Source organism: Narcine bancroftii, chromosome 1 (assembly GCF_036971445.1).
Source record: "Narcine bancroftii isolate sNarBan1 chromosome 1, sNarBan1.hap1, whole genome shotgun sequence".
Lineage (NCBI taxonomy): Eukaryota > Metazoa > Chordata > Chondrichthyes > Torpediniformes > Narcinidae > Narcine > Narcine bancroftii.
In genome coordinates this window covers 472,586,575-472,601,994 of record NC_091469.1, presented here as the reverse complement: position 1 = coordinate 472,601,994, position 15,420 = coordinate 472,586,575, and the positions used below count along the sequence as shown (strand labels likewise).

Below are 15,420 nucleotides of genomic sequence, written 5' to 3'. Positions count from 1 at the left end.
AGCCACTGTTCGCCCTCATCGCAGCCAAGCACAAGACGCTCGCTTGGAACCCAGAAGCCTGCATTGCATTCGAAGCCACCAAGGACGCCCTCGTGAAGACCTCTATGCTCGCCCACCCGCACACTGACCTGCATATGGCACTCTCTGTCGATGCCTCTGCCACAGCCGTTCATGCCATCCTGGAGCAGCAGGTGAATGGGCATTGGAAGCCGCTGGCATTCTTCAGCTGCCTGCTCCGCCCTCCAGAATATAAGTGTAGTGCCTTCGACTGCGAGTTACTGGGCATGTACCTGGCGGTGCGGCATTTCCGCTATTTTCTGGAGGGGAGGACTTTTACCATCTTCACTGACCACAAACCCATCACCCAGGCACTCGCGATGGCAAAAGATCCCTGGTCGGCCAGCCAGCAGCGTCACCTCTCCTTCGTGTAGGAGTTTACCACCGACTTTCGGCACAAGGCGGGGAAGGACAATGTGGTTGCTGATGCACTCTCGCGCCCAGCCATCTGCGCACTGACACCCGCCTCAACTTCGACCAGGTCGCCCTGGACCTGGAAGCTGATCAGGAGACGAGGGCCTTCAAGACCACCATCACCGGCCTGAGAGCTGCAGTTCTGAGACCTCCCGGCTCCAAGCGGCAAGGCACCATCCTGTGCGATATCTCCTTGGGCACCCCGCGGCCAATGGTTCCTCAGCAGTGGCGCAGGCAGGTTTTTCGTCACATCCACGACCTTTCACATCCGTCCATCAGGTCCACGGTTCGGGTGGTGGCAGAACAATTTGTATGGCATGGGCGGCAGAAGCAGATCGCGGGCTGGCCCAAAACATGTATCCATTGCCAGACGTCCAAGGTGCACAGGCACACCAGGGCGCCCATACAGGAGTTCGAGCACGTCCGGGAATGGTTCAGCCACATTCACTTGGATATTGTCGGGCCCTTACCCTTTTCCCGGGGCAACAGTTACCTGTTTACAGTGGTGGACCGGAGCACTCGCTGGCCCGAGGCAATCCCGATGCCAGACGCCTCCACCAACTCCTGCTTCCGAGCCCTGTTGTGTGGTTGGGTCGTCCGGTTCAGCGTCCCAGCTCACCTCACCAGCGATCAGGGCACCCAGTTCACATCTGCACTTTGGGCGCAGCTCGCCAACAGGTTGGGGATACAGCTATACTGCACCACGGCCTACCACCTGCAGGCCAATGGACTGGTCGAACGTCTCTGCACCACCACCTTCAGTCGGCGCTCATGGCCCGCCTCACTGGTCCTGACTGGACGGACGAACTGCCTTGGGTGCTCCTGGGCATCCGCTCCACTCCCAAGGAAGATCTGTAGGTGTCGTCAGTTGAACTGGTCTACGGTGCGCCACTGGCACTACCTGGTAAGTTCGTCATCGCACCTCAGAATCCCCAGTGGTCGCCGCACGAACTACTTCCTCACCTCAGGGCATGCTTGAACTCCTTCGAACCCCCATCACCGCCCAGGCATGGCACCCACCCATCTCACGTTCCTGGCGAACTGCTTTCCGCGGAGTTTGTTTTCGTTTGGGGGGGCCCGACCACAGGACCTCTGCAGCGACCGTACGAGGGGCCGTACAGGGTTATACAGCGTTCTGTCTCGACATTCACACTGGACTTGGGCAGCAGGGATGAGCTGTTTACCATGGACAGGCTGAAGCCAGCGCACCTCCATCCCACTGAGCCCGTGGTCGTTGCCCAGCCCAAGAAGCGAGGCCGCCCGGCAAAAAAGGATATTGGCGCCTGTTCTGGTGGGTGGGGGTGTCTGTGTAGCGGCTCACCACAAGGCAGGCGAACCGGCCCCGCTTGTAAGCCACGCGGCGGTGAAGCTGTCCAAAATGGTGCCGTCGGGCGGACGTTTCCCTTCCTTCCATCTTGGGGCTCAAAAACCCGCGCTTGGGGACCAAGTGACATTGCCACCTGACTTTGTCAGCATTTGCTCAGGTTGGGGTTAGAAATTAGATTAGCAATAGATGTTTTCTTTTCCTTTCTTTTTTTTCATCAGTTACAAGGATGATCCATATCTTATTTGCTGTTGTTTATGATCTATAATTCTATTTTATCTTTACCTGAACATCATATCATGTGTATCTATGCAGCCTGGTATTTTTTTCCACAAAAAAAAGATTGAAAAAGAAAGGATCTGAGATTTCATGATCTAGTTCATATTTCCAGCATATTAATTGAGTGCTGGTTTGTAGCAACCTGAGAAATGGAAAGGAGCAATTGTTTCTTCCTGTTCAACTGGGTTGTAAAGATCACAGCCCAACAAGCCTAAGAGATGTCCTTGTCTCTGTCCCTTGTTTACAAACACTTGATTTGTGGCCGCCCCTACAGGTAAGAAAGCTCTCATAATACTGTTAAAATCCAAAACTCTGACCTGGATACATGTTCGTTCATCCAGTCTTCCTTCTCTCTCCTTACTTAGTAATTGCTGTTTCTCATGAAATTGTAGAATGGAAAATGGCCTGTAGGCCCAACTCATTAACGCCGTCTTCATCCATGCAACAGCAAACCCTGGAGATGTTTTACCCCTTTGTTTATCCTATTGGTATTTTTGTTTAAATATTCATTAAGCCTGTCCTCAACTCATGGTATTTTGTCCTGGTTTTTTCCTGAAAATTTATACGAAGTCATTACTTAACAAGTCGCACATTTTCTTCATGTGCAATATACAAAAGTGATGGAGGAATTCAGAAAGTCACAGTGCGTTTATAGGAAGCAAAGCGATAGAACTAACGTTTCAGGCCTGAGGTCTTCTTAAGGATATGAGCAAAAACCAGGCAGGGGCCTGAATAAAAAGGTGGGAGAGGAGAGGAGGGATGAAGGGGAGGGTGGAGGAGGACAGGCCAACGTGGTGGATATGGGTGGGAGTGCAGAAGAGAAAAAAAGCTGGGAAGTGATAGGAAGGGGTAGCTCTCTGAATGGAGAGGGAAAAGAGTGGGGAGACAGGAATAAGGAAAGAGAGAGTGGGAAGGGTTTAACGGAACCTAGAGAGATCCATGTTAATGCCATCTGTTTGGAGAGTGCCCAGACGGAATATTAGGTGTTGTTCCTCGATTTTGAGGGTGGCTTCGCTTTGGCAGTGCATGAGGCCATCGACAGACATGTTGGTGTGGGAATAGGGTGTGGAATTGAAATGGTTGGCCACTAGTAGGTTCCCATTATTGCAGCAGACAGAGTGAAGGTACTATCTCCCAGCCTGCGTCCAGTCTCTCCAATGTAGATGTCATGTTGGGAAGAGTATCAGGTTCAGAGAGTTAACAGAGAGATGAGCCTGGACACAAGTGTTACAATCACATGTAACTTGAACACACAGGAGACAAATGGGAGAACATTAAATGATACTTGATTACTATATTTCTTAAACAATGATGTAGACATTCACATCAGAGCTAGGTTGTACTCCGATACCAGTGGCCGCCTATACTCTACATACTCACACACTTGACTGTACACTCTACAGACAGGGACACCCTTGAGAGTTTACACTCTACAGTCAGGGACACACACCCGATTCTCTGTACCAGTGGGGGTGTGGCTCTCTGCAAGTCCTGATTTATCACAGTACTACGACTCATCTTCAGGGTAGTGCACACCTTACCCGCAGCACTTCAGTGATGTCCAGAGTAGCGACCTGGCATGGACCACGAGGCAGAGAAAAAAAATGTGCTAACCATCAATATTTTCTACCATTCTGATCTGGGCATCTAGCCAGTAATGACCCTAGGTGATTTAAATTTGCCAACAGCAAGGTGTGCACTAATTGGTGACTGGAGTCCAACCTTGATTGTCAGGTGATGTGACTTCTGAATAAGTTAAGGACAGGGAAGACGTGTGGCCACCTGAATCCACGGTATTCCAGACAGGCAGGGAGGCCATGTTTTCCTCTGCAATCCACATACAGGTGTCTACCTTTTATCCGGGATCATCGGAACCGGACACCCGCCATTGTTCAGAATCTAACTGATTTCAAAATAATTTTAAAATGGCGGTCCCTTTAAGCAAATGTGATGTTTCAAAATCACACAAAACAGGGGGCGCAGGGTGTTAAATGAATTTAGATAAGTAAAGACCATAAGATCACTAGCATGCTTTTTTAAAATTTCAAAGTAAAACTGGCTCAGGCATAGCAGACATCTGAAATAGTGCAAATGCCGTAAACGCACATTACAGCTCAAACATCATGTGGATTTGAGGGCGGGTGCCAATACACTCGACAGGGAGGGTATCTTATAAAGTAATGATTCTGCTAATCAGCGATGGCACCTGACAGGGATTTGCTCTATAAAGTTATAATCGCACTAATTAGCAACAGCGAATGCCAGGAAGGGACGCTTGTTAGGTGATGATACTACAAATTATCGACTCAGAACGCGACGGGATGCATGTGAGTTGAGCAAGGGTCGCGTTAGGTCATTTCATTCCATAGACTTCTGATAGAGTGGTAGTGGACCTTGTTGGCCGATAGAGTGGCAGTGGACCTTGTTGGCCATGTGCCAATGCTTCTGTGCTTTGAAGTATCTAGCCTGTTATCTTTCAGACATTTGCAAAATTGGAGCTTATCTTTTTGAGATGTAGGCATCTCCTAATTTAATTTGAAAATTACTGGTTTATATCTACAAAGGTCACAGAGTTTGAATATTTCAAAAGAGTTGGTGAGTTCTCGCTGAGTAGGGGTGTTATTCCTATTTGATATCATCCTGTTAAGTTGATGTCATATGGACTGTGCAGATCAAGGGCAACCATTTTGAACATGGAACAAAAGCATCCATCACAGCATTCTCTCATTTGTAAACATTTGTGTGCAGATGGCAAGGCAGAGAAATTTGAGTTCACACTTCAGAGGAAGTATCCTAAAAGCCAAAAATAGAGCCTGGCTAGGTAACATTATGTACCATGAACTGAAGAAATTGAAAAGAGCAAAGAAAATGTCTCCTTAATGGGCTCTTCCAAAATGTCATCAGTTTTGAAGGATTGGATGAGGGAAGAGTTGCCATTGAATATTTGTGCAGGTGATGAGTGAAGGCATTGAAGAATGCTTCCAAGTGGAAGTGCACGCCAGTGCATTGCGTGGACTGAGGATCTGAAGGAATGATGCCAAAGATGTACGTGGAGGTCATATGAACCCTGGAAAGGGCTTCTGAAGGCAGTTTGACTAGAACATGGTGAAATCTGGTCAAATGTTGCTGCCTTATTTCCTTTGTTGATCTCTAGTTGTGGGCAATGAAATTGGCGACCCAGTGACAGGACGAAATATGTGTTAGAAGTTTTTTTTGTCTGTATGTGGAAGCAACTTTAATACTGTTATGACCCTGGTTTTCATTAAATTAATGGTATCCTCTGTTTGTGGATTCCATTAGAAACATTTTGATAACCATTGCTACATTTAATATTTTAGATATTGTATGCTCTTCATAGTAGCATATCGCCAGTAACTGGAATAAAGTTTTCATTGTTGGTTTATGTTTTAATTTTAAAGAGTCTATTTATTAAAATGTCTATCCTATTCATTTGGGCAAGACATTTACATCAGGTTTCACAGGTAGATTTGAGTTGCAAAGCATTTTGTATTCTTTTTGGGGGGGGGGATTGGTATTCATAAGATATTATGATTAACCATTTCTTTGTGTAAAGCTGTTTTAATGGTGAAGGCAATTACGGTAGTACCTTGTCTCCCTGCATCTGGCATGTCTCTAGAGAGCCTTTAATTAACTCATTAGAGTTGCTAACTTGGCCAGCACCTCTTGACTCTCCCCAGTACGTAGGGTTAATTTTGCTTAATGAAATTTTTTTTTGTGGAACTGTGACAAACCGAGAGAAAATTTCAGCAACAATATGCATTTTGTGAGAAATAAATGAATTCTTTTGCATAATTAAATGTGAAAGAACAAAAGGAATTTTTTGTAAGAAACATGTATTCTGGGTATTCTCATAGTCCAATGCAGAATTATTGAAGTTATAACCCAGAGGTGAGCACTCAGCTTCACTTGGCTCTTCAGTTGGACCTCATCAGTCTAAATCTTTTCCTGCCTTTTCCCAATAAAGCATTCTGACTGATCTTGCCTTTCCAAATTCCTGTCTCTCGGAATCCCTTTCAGTAATGTTCCCACACTGTCCTAAGGCTTGCCATCTTGTCATTCTCTGACTTATTCCTTCTTAAATAAAGGCACAACATTAGCAGGCCTCCAGTGTTCTGGTTCTGTGCCTGTGTCTAACAAAGTTACAAAAATCTCTGCCATGGCCCCACCCTTGCTTTCCATAACATACTAGGATAAATCTGGTCAGGCCCGAGATATTTATTCACATATGTTTCAGGATTTCCAGTGCTGCCTCCTTCAAAATTTTCCTGTTCTCCAGAATATCACTCTTTACTCCCTTGAATTCACTGGCTTCCATATCCTTCTCCATAGTAAATATAGTTGAGAAGCGTTCACTTAAGACATCCACAGAAATTGTTCACTGGAGTCAGCCATGTTACTGTGGCTTTCCCCCAGAGGGCATGTCTCCCAGCATTTCTGCCTGTCCCTCATAGTAGTCACTTGTGTCTGGTTGAACTTGCAATATGACCACTTCCTTGAAACTTTTGTTTTTTACCACTTTCTTCCACCTGTCTGCTCCTCAGGGAGTCCACCTGCTGTTCCATGCAGTTTGAGAGAAGCTATAGCTGGACACATTTCCTGCAAATGTTGTCAGTGACACTTCTCCCTGATCTCCCATATTTTGTAGGAGAAGCATATCACACCACAGACTGCCATGTCTACCTCTGAATGTAATACAGGGCTAAAAATAAGAAAAAAGCTAGATTTAATCTCGACTTCCTCCAACTCCCCATGGAGACTTGCTTGTAGAATCCCATCTCTCAAGTTGTTAACTTGTGAAATTCTGTGGCAAAAAAAATTCCCTTCACCTTTCAGCTGTTAAATAGATAGATAAATTTGCCTTTTTCAATGCTAACATTTTTAATTACGTTTATTAACCAACTTCTTTCTCTGCCAGACTGTGGATGAAGATGAAGAAACAAGGGTGTATCGTTTGAAAATTGAGGAACAGAAAAAACTCAGAGAAGAAATACTAAGGCAGAAGGAACTCCGACGGCAACAGCAAGCTGGTGCCCGAAAGAAAGAACTTCTTGAAAGACTTGCACAACAACAGCAACAACAATCACCGTTTGCAGGTCAACATCCATCCCACCAACTGGAAAATACACCACAGGCTTCCCAGAATGTTAGTCCAATTACACCAAGTGCTGTAAATCAAACACAGTCAAATATAAAAAGCAGACTGTTCACGAGAAAACAAAGTACAGTACAGCAGCAAGTCGATAGAACTCAACAATCTGGAAATATTCTGCAAGTTCAGACAGAAATGAGGAAAAATTTCAACCAGAACAAACCGGTCAGAGCTGCACCTTTAAATCAACTACAGTTTCCAAAACTGGCCCAGTCTAAGCCCATTGGCACATCAGAACCCAAGGTGCAATCTGGGAAGATGGTTATTCCTTCAGTCAAATCCCAAGAATTAAAGCCTGGTGCTAAACGGACAGTGATGCAAAGAATGAACAGTGGAGGAGGGGATGGTCCTCACATTAATCCCAAAATAAGGATACTCAAGCTACCAGCAATGGTAAGACCTGTTTGTTTGTAAAAAATGTGGGAGGATCGTTTTGAAAAAAATAAGCATTAATATTTTGCGTATTAAATTACCAGCAATAACAGTGGTGAAAAAAATTGCCTTTATTACTGAAACAGTGGCTACCGAGGCTTTAGCTCGATAATATTTGTTGTATATATTGGAGATATCTACCTGCTTTGATTGCTTAAATTTCTGGATCACTTTTCCAAATTGTTGGTAATATATAACCAGAATTTCAGAAATTAAAAAAAAAACTCTCGCATTAGAAAATCTTAACGAAGTCTCATTTACAGTTGCTGAATGTATTTATTCATACAGTATTATCTCGCAATGCATTATAGGCACTTGGTGTTAATGAATCTCCCATTTGTCAGCGATTTGCAGAATTCTCTTTACGAGCACATTGAAAACTTGGAATGACATCTGGTTTCATCTCTTAAATACGTCAATTGCACTTAAGATGGCCCAGCAAGATAGAAACACGTTCTTAAAGATCTGAAAATTATGATTCAGTGATGAATCACCTTAAGTTTTTATTTGGACCAGATGGTACTACTTGAAGTGCAAAAATTAATCTATAACAGTATGGTGCACCAAAGTAAAATCTCCTGCAGGTAAAGCCCATGTGTACCAATTAAACTTTGGACTGATCTTAACAGTACTTCAAATGATTCGGGTTTTCAGGGCTTAGAATGAAAGAAGAATGTTAAATCTGCTTATTTTTTCATAAATGCTGATGGGATTTGAACATAAATCTGAATTTTTTTTTATTTGCAAGTGATAAATGAAAGCATTGTGAGTAGATTCTTGTCTTGGAAAGCCTGCAGCAGCTGAATTGGTGGCAGTACCTTTTGACAGTGCGTGTAGCCTATTTATAAAGGGAATTTTAGCAATGCTGCCCAGGAAGCTGCACTGCTGTCGTTCTGTGTGCTCTGACAATGTTATCTTTTCTCTCAGTACAGAGTATCAAATGTCTGTCAGGAATACAGAAATTAATTTAATGTCACCTGACGGGCAATTAATCTTGAGAGGTTTTCATAATACCTGTACAGAAAGAGTTGCCAGTTTGCAGGATTTGGATTTCGGGGCTTAGTTGCAGATAAGGGAAATTAATTTTTCATCAACGTTAGCACAGACTAGCAGGACCACAAAGACTGCAGCAAATGGATGGGGAATTTGTCATGTGTTGTCACTCCAGAATAATGGTACTTAACATTTGATAGGTGTAATCAAGGGAGGTGCAATTCTATAGAAAGGGATTAATCAATTTGCACACTGCTGGATGTCGTTGGTGTTATCACCACTTGCTTGGATTTTAGAATAGGAATAAGATTTAATCGGTTAGAATTTGAAGGTCTTTTGGAAAGGATTTTTCTCTGACCAACTGATAGAATCTAATAAAAATATAATGGTATTCTGGCAGGAATGTGCAATTCATGCATTTGCTAAGTTTAAATCTTAGATAAAAATGTATTTTTTCTTTTTAGAAAATACTAAAGACGTATTAAGATGCCACTTCTGGATATTTAAAAATTAAGATTTGTTTGTCATGTGAACTTTATAATTGCAGGAAACTAACAGAGGCGCGTGTAAAATAAGCAGTTCTTCCAAGAAGCCTAACCACAATCACCCAGTTCCTTATAATCCACGAGAAAACCCAAAAGTGCAAATGTTGGGAATGGCAAACAAAATCAGAAGGTTGTAAATACTCAACAGTTCGGGTAGCATCCATGTACAGATAATCAAAGTTTCAGAACTTTGAAGCATTGCCTCCTTGTCCATCCATGTTGACTTTTACCCTTCAACCCATGCAAATTTCCTTGCTGACAATTTCGGACGACCACCGTTTCTTCCCTGGAAGTGGAATCCACAGCCTTGCATTCTCTGCAGAGCAGTTTCTCCTTGTCACATTCCAGCACATGATCTTATTTTGGTGTTCCATGTCATGATGACTCAATATTGGAAAGTCTATATCTTGCATCTGAGCAATTTTTCATGAAGCAAATGATATTTTTTCGAGGTTGTGTCTTTGATGCTGTATTTTATGGATTTTTAAAAAAATCATTGTTCTGAAATGCCAAACTATTGACCAATATTTACTGTATTTATTTCAAATTCTGAGTATTCAAGGGGATTGGATTAAATTATTTATAGTAAAACCCTGGTATCTGGTACCTATGGGGATTGGTAGATGCCAGATTAGTGAATCTTCCGCTTGCTTGAGATTTTGTGATGTGCAGATTGACGGACTAACTGCTGGGGGATGCCAATTTTAAACAGTCGTATTTTTTACCTATTTATTTTCTGGATTTTTTTTCCAGTTGCTTGAATAATGGAGATTTTTAGTGTACTTTCACCATTAGACAGGGAAATTATTTGTGGGAAAATTAAAATTTAAGAAAATGATCAGTTTTTTAAAAATGGCTAACATTGGCAACATGATACGAGCTGTTAAATGAACAGGAGAGTATGAATGATAAAAGATTTCTTTTTTTGCCATATACACAAAATATGCAAAATTTGTTTTCCTTTGTTTGCCCTTTGAGTGAATAAGAAAACCAACCGCATCATTGATTAGTTTATAAGGACACACACATTCTCTTATAATTTTAATGGTAATGAGTTTATTGTCATATACATTGTACAATGTACAAATGCACCAAAATTATTAATTGCTGTATCTGCACACATACTTCATAAAAAAACTGCTTCATTTGGATACATTCACTTAAAATTGATGCTAACTATAAAAGATAAATACAGTACAACTCCGATTAACCCAAATGGTCAGAACAGGCCTATGTAGGATAAATGTTTTTTCGGATAACTGTTAATTTTTTTAAAAATAGCCCTGTAGCAACAGCAAATCACTTGTATTGATGTTTAAGCAACACCAAACAACAAGGGAAGGCTTTTTAAGCATTAAAATAATGTTTAATTCTCACAAAAAAAATGGCCTCAATGATGCCACCGATCACCAAGACCTCCCAACCACTACCGCCGATCCCCGACACATCCTCACCACTGCAGCTGATCTATGGGGAGGCTTCCCGGGTCGGTGGAACACTCACTGACAAGTTGGTGGGCTCCTGTCACCAGAACTCCCGACATCATAACCCCGACTCCGAATCCTCCCCAGGCCTACCGCACACGCGAACCGGAGAGTCCGGTGTAAAGAGTCCAGTGGTAGGCTGAGGGGAGGGAATGCCACTCCTGCCCAGGAGGCTGCTCTCCTTGATGATGCCGGGACAAGGGATTCTTCCGACTGCTTGTGGCTGGGGGACAGTGGGTCGCAGTTTGAGAGGGAGAATTAGAGAGAAAAGTCAATAGGGAAAGGTGGTGAAGAAATGAAAAGAGAGAGGGGAGGGATTTACCTGATACTAGGACAATCGTCGTTCTAATTTCATGTCGAGTAAATTTTTTTCAACCTTTTGAGGTAAGCTCGGCTCTGAAAAATTTTTGGATAAATGAGGATTTCAGAGAATCTGATTTCGGATAATCAGATTTGTACTGGATTTAATATTCTCATTTACAATAGCTCAAAAATAAACTATTGTTAAAATAATGCAGATAGGTTTTTTTTGTGATGTCATGATGTAACGAAGGGATGTTCGAAAGCTGTTGGGAAGAAACTGTTCTTGAACCTAGAGGTCTTGGTCTTCAGACTTCTGTACCATCTACCTGAAAGTAGCAGTGAGAAGAGGCTGTGATAAGAGTGATGGGGTTCAGAACCTATGACGGACCTGGCATTTCTGGGCTTTGTTCTTCCATTTCTTGGAAACCAGTGTGGATTTTTACACGTTACTTTTCATCTGTCCTTTGCACCTCACCTGTCGTTATCCTCCTGTAGCCTCCCTCTGTATTTTGATAATTTTCACTGCCTTCCACCTTTGTGTTATCCAAAATCTTGCTGCTTGGTGATTTTTGTTATTTATTACTCATTCCTAGCTATGATCCATATTTGCTTGGTGCACCTGCAAAATCCTCTGCTCTTCAGTGCCCACTACCATTTTCTTGGCGATACCTCAGCTTTCAATTATCTATGTAATACGTTCTAAGGTTCCCTTTCTAAACAGTAAGGTTCCTGCTTCACCACACCAGAGAAGTGAGGTCGGTGCTCATTTGGGGTGCTCCCTGCATGCTCTCACAGAAACATGCGGGTTGGCAGGTTAATTGACCTCTAAAAGGGCGGCGTGATTGGAGTAGTGGTTTGTGCAGTACAGCTCTGTTGCAGCACCAGTAACCTGGGTTAAAATCCGGTGCTGTCTGTAAGGAGTTTGTTCGTTCTCCCTGTGACCTGCGTGGATGTTTTCCAGGTGTTCCGGTCTCCTCCTACCTAGAACGGGATGGTTAGGTTAATTGGGTGTGATTGACAAGCACAGGTTTCAATAGCCACCATGGGTTTCTATCGAGCTCTGTTGTTAACATTTTGATTGAAAATTTAAATTGCCCTTGTTGTAGGTATGTGGTAGAATCTTAGGTGGAGTTGATGAGAATCTGAGGTTTATGTAGGATCACAGTAAAGGGTTAGCAATGGATGCCATGGTATGCTGAAAGGTCTACGTCTCTGCTATATCTCTCTGCGTCCCTGAGTCTAAACCATTCCATCTGTTTCTATTCCTTTAATATTCTCGACATTTGTTACCTTTGACTATATTTTTGACTACCTTTACTCAGGGGCATATTTTTGCCATCCACGCTTATATTGCCCTTGGACATTTTTGGTGCAGAAGGGTCACGCAAAAGCCATTTATATTGACGAAAGAGTCTAAAGACAAAAGCTCAGCAGACTCTGCAGCGTTTTGTGTAAGGAATAACATCGTCATGAAAAAGAGGAAAAAAAATAAGGATGCGATTGTGTGGACTGTGACTTGTGCCACAGCTTTGGCAGGTTGTTTCATTCGTGCCACTTTGGATATATAAATCACAAGTTTTCAGTCATTAATGGATGGGATGTACGCTCTGCAGGTTTGGGAGAGTCCTGGTCATTAGGTTCATAAACTGCTGGAGGAACTCAGCGGGCTGAGTGGCATCAGCAGGAGAAAAAGAATGTTTCAGATCAGAATCTTTCATCAAGACTAATTTGGTACTTAGCCAGGGGGATTTCTTTTAAATAAAAAAGAACACTGGAGAGAAAAAAAAATGACAAAAGGACATCATTGTGAACTATTAGCCATAAATGTTGCCTGATCAGAGCTTTCCTGGTTTCATTTCACATCGGGTATCGGCAATACTTATTCAACTTTGTCAGAAATAGCCCTTTTATCTTTCACTTCCACCTCCACCTCAGTTAATCACGTCTTTAATCAATGTCAGATCATTCTAGTTTTTAAAGAATTTTTAAGCGTGTTTCTTTTCCCTGGTTCTCCTTTTTAAGTGCTCATCTATAATTTGGTGAAGGATTTACATATGAGGCATTGCAAGTGAGAAGCTTAGAGATTGGTCAATAAATTAGAGCAGAGTGCAAAAATTAGTTTGTGACTAATTACGAGTTTGTTCCCTCTCTTCACACTTAATGAGTGATTCCAGTGTGACTGACTTCCAACCGAATGGAAAATGCCAGTAAATGTCACTTTTCACCATAAGCCAAGACCAGATTTTCCTTCACTATCCAGGAATATTTCTGCTTGTATCTGGAATTCACCTCCCTTCATTTCTATCTCGCATGCATTTCTTTGTGCTTTTAACAGGCTTGCATTGCCCATCTGACATGATGATTGTACTGGCAGGATGTTAGAAAACATAAGTGAGTTATGCCAAAAATGTCTCAGAATTTGGAAATAATAACATAACAGTGAAAATAACTGGAATAAGGCATTTAATGTGGGCTTATTGACAAGTCAATGATAGAAAAGCTCAAAACGCTTAGTTACTGAATTTTGTTGCTTCATTGAAGTTTGCCATTCTCTTCAAAACTAAAACTAACTTTCTGTAGGAGCCTTTTTTTAAAAATTCCTGAAGATGTACCAATGTCTGGACCCATGCTGATTGAAAAGGCTGAAAACATTTATGAGAAGATGGAAATGACTAATTTCCATAATTTTTGGATGGAATCTTAAAAAAGAAATTAGAGAGGCCAAAAAAAAGCATGAAGAGGCTTTGGCAGACAGAGTAAAAATAAATCCAAAGGGTTTCTATAAGTACATTAAAAGTAAAAGATTAGTGAGGGATAAAATTGGACCCCTTGTAGATAGCGAGGGTAGGCTGAGTGAGAAGTCAGAGGAAATGGGGGAAATTTTGAATGATTTCTTTGCCTCGGTATTCATTAGGGAAAAAAATATTGAACCAGTGAGGTAAAGAAAAATAGTGGGGAGGTAATGAAGCATATAAGGATAACCGAGGGGGTAGTGATGGCTGTTTCATTTAAAAAAGATAAAGGTGGATAAATCTCCGGGACCGGACAAAATTTTCCCAAGGACACTCAGGGAGGCTAATGGACAGATAGTGGGTCCATTAACAGAGATATTTAGGATGTCACTGGCCACGGGGGTAGTGCCAAAGGATTGGAGGGTGGTGTATGTGGTTCTGCTGTTTAAATGTAAACCTGGGAATTATAGGCCCGTGAGTCTGACGTCTGTGGTGGGCAAGTTGATGGAAAGTGTTCTGAGGGATGGTATTTACAAATTTTTGGAGGTACAGAGATTGATAGGGAGTAATCAGCATGGTTTTGTCAGGGGTAGATCATGCTTGACAAACCTGATTGAGTTTTTCGAGGGGGTTACAAAAAAGGTTGATGAAGGGAAAGCTGTGGATGTTGTCTATTTAGACTTTACTAAAGCTTTTGACAAAGTTCCCCACAGGAGGTTAGGAAAAAAGGTGGAGGCATTAGGTATAAATGAGGAGGTAGTGAAATGGATTCAGCAATGGTTGGATGGGAGGTGTCAGAGAGTAGTGGTAGAAAATTGTTTGTCCAATTGGAGGCCGGTGACTAGTGGAGTTCCACAGGGATCGGTCCTGGGTCCACTATTATTTGTTATATATATTAACGATCTGGAAGTAGGGATGGAAAATTGGATAAGCAAGTTTGCGGATGATACAAAGATTGGTGGTGTTGTGGACAGTGAGGTAGATTACCGTAGATTAAAAGGTGATTTAGGAAGGCTGGAGGTGTGGGCTGAGAAATGGCTGATGGAATTTAATACAGATAAGTGTGAGGTGTTACATTTTGGAAAGGCAAATCTAAATAGGTCATATGCATTAAATGGTAGGCTACTGAGATGTGTAGAGCAACAAAGGGATTTAGGAGTTGTGGTAAATAGTACCCTCAAGGCTGATACTCAGGTAGATGGTGTGGTGAAGAAGGCATTTGGAACGTTGGCCTTCATAAATCGGAGTATTGAATTCAAGAGTAGGGAGGTTATGATAAAATTGTACAAGGCATTGGTGAGGCCAAATTTGGAGTACTGTGTACAGTTTTGGTCACCAAATTATAGGAAAGATATAAACAAAATAGAGAGAGTGAAGAGAAGGTTCACGAGAATGTTGACAGGATTTCAAGGTTTGAGTTACAGGGAAAGGTTGTGCAGACTGGGGCTTTTTTCTCTGGAGTGTAGAAGATTGAGAGGGAACTTGATAGAGGTGTTTAAGACTTTAAAAGGGATAGACAGAGTAAACGTGGATAGGCTTTTTCAATTAAGAGTGGGGGAGATTCAAACTAGTGGGCATGGTTTAAGATTGAAGGGGGAAAATTATAAGGGGAACATGGGGGGAAATTTCTTTACGCAAAGGGTGGTAGGGATGTGGAATGAGCTTCCGACAGACGTGGTCGTGGCGG

At 42.3% G+C, this 15,420-nt stretch overlaps 1 protein-coding gene across 5 annotated transcripts in view; it reads left to right on the top strand.

Annotated features, from left to right (window-relative positions):
• rbm33a (RNA binding motif protein 33a) overlaps positions 1–15,420 on the top strand; it is a 192,854-nt gene that overhangs the window by 129,460 nt on the left and 47,974 nt on the right. For 4 of the 5 annotated variants that reach the window (XM_069914774.1, XM_069914775.1, XM_069914776.1 and 1 more), the window contains one exon: positions 7,011–7,637. In XM_069914774.1, coding sequence (XP_069770875.1) covers positions 7,011–7,637 — 627 coding nt within the window. Of the gene's footprint in view, positions 1–7,010; positions 7,638–8,020; positions 8,069–15,420 lie in introns of those variants that run through there. The other variant, XM_069914778.1, reaches the window with a different exon arrangement.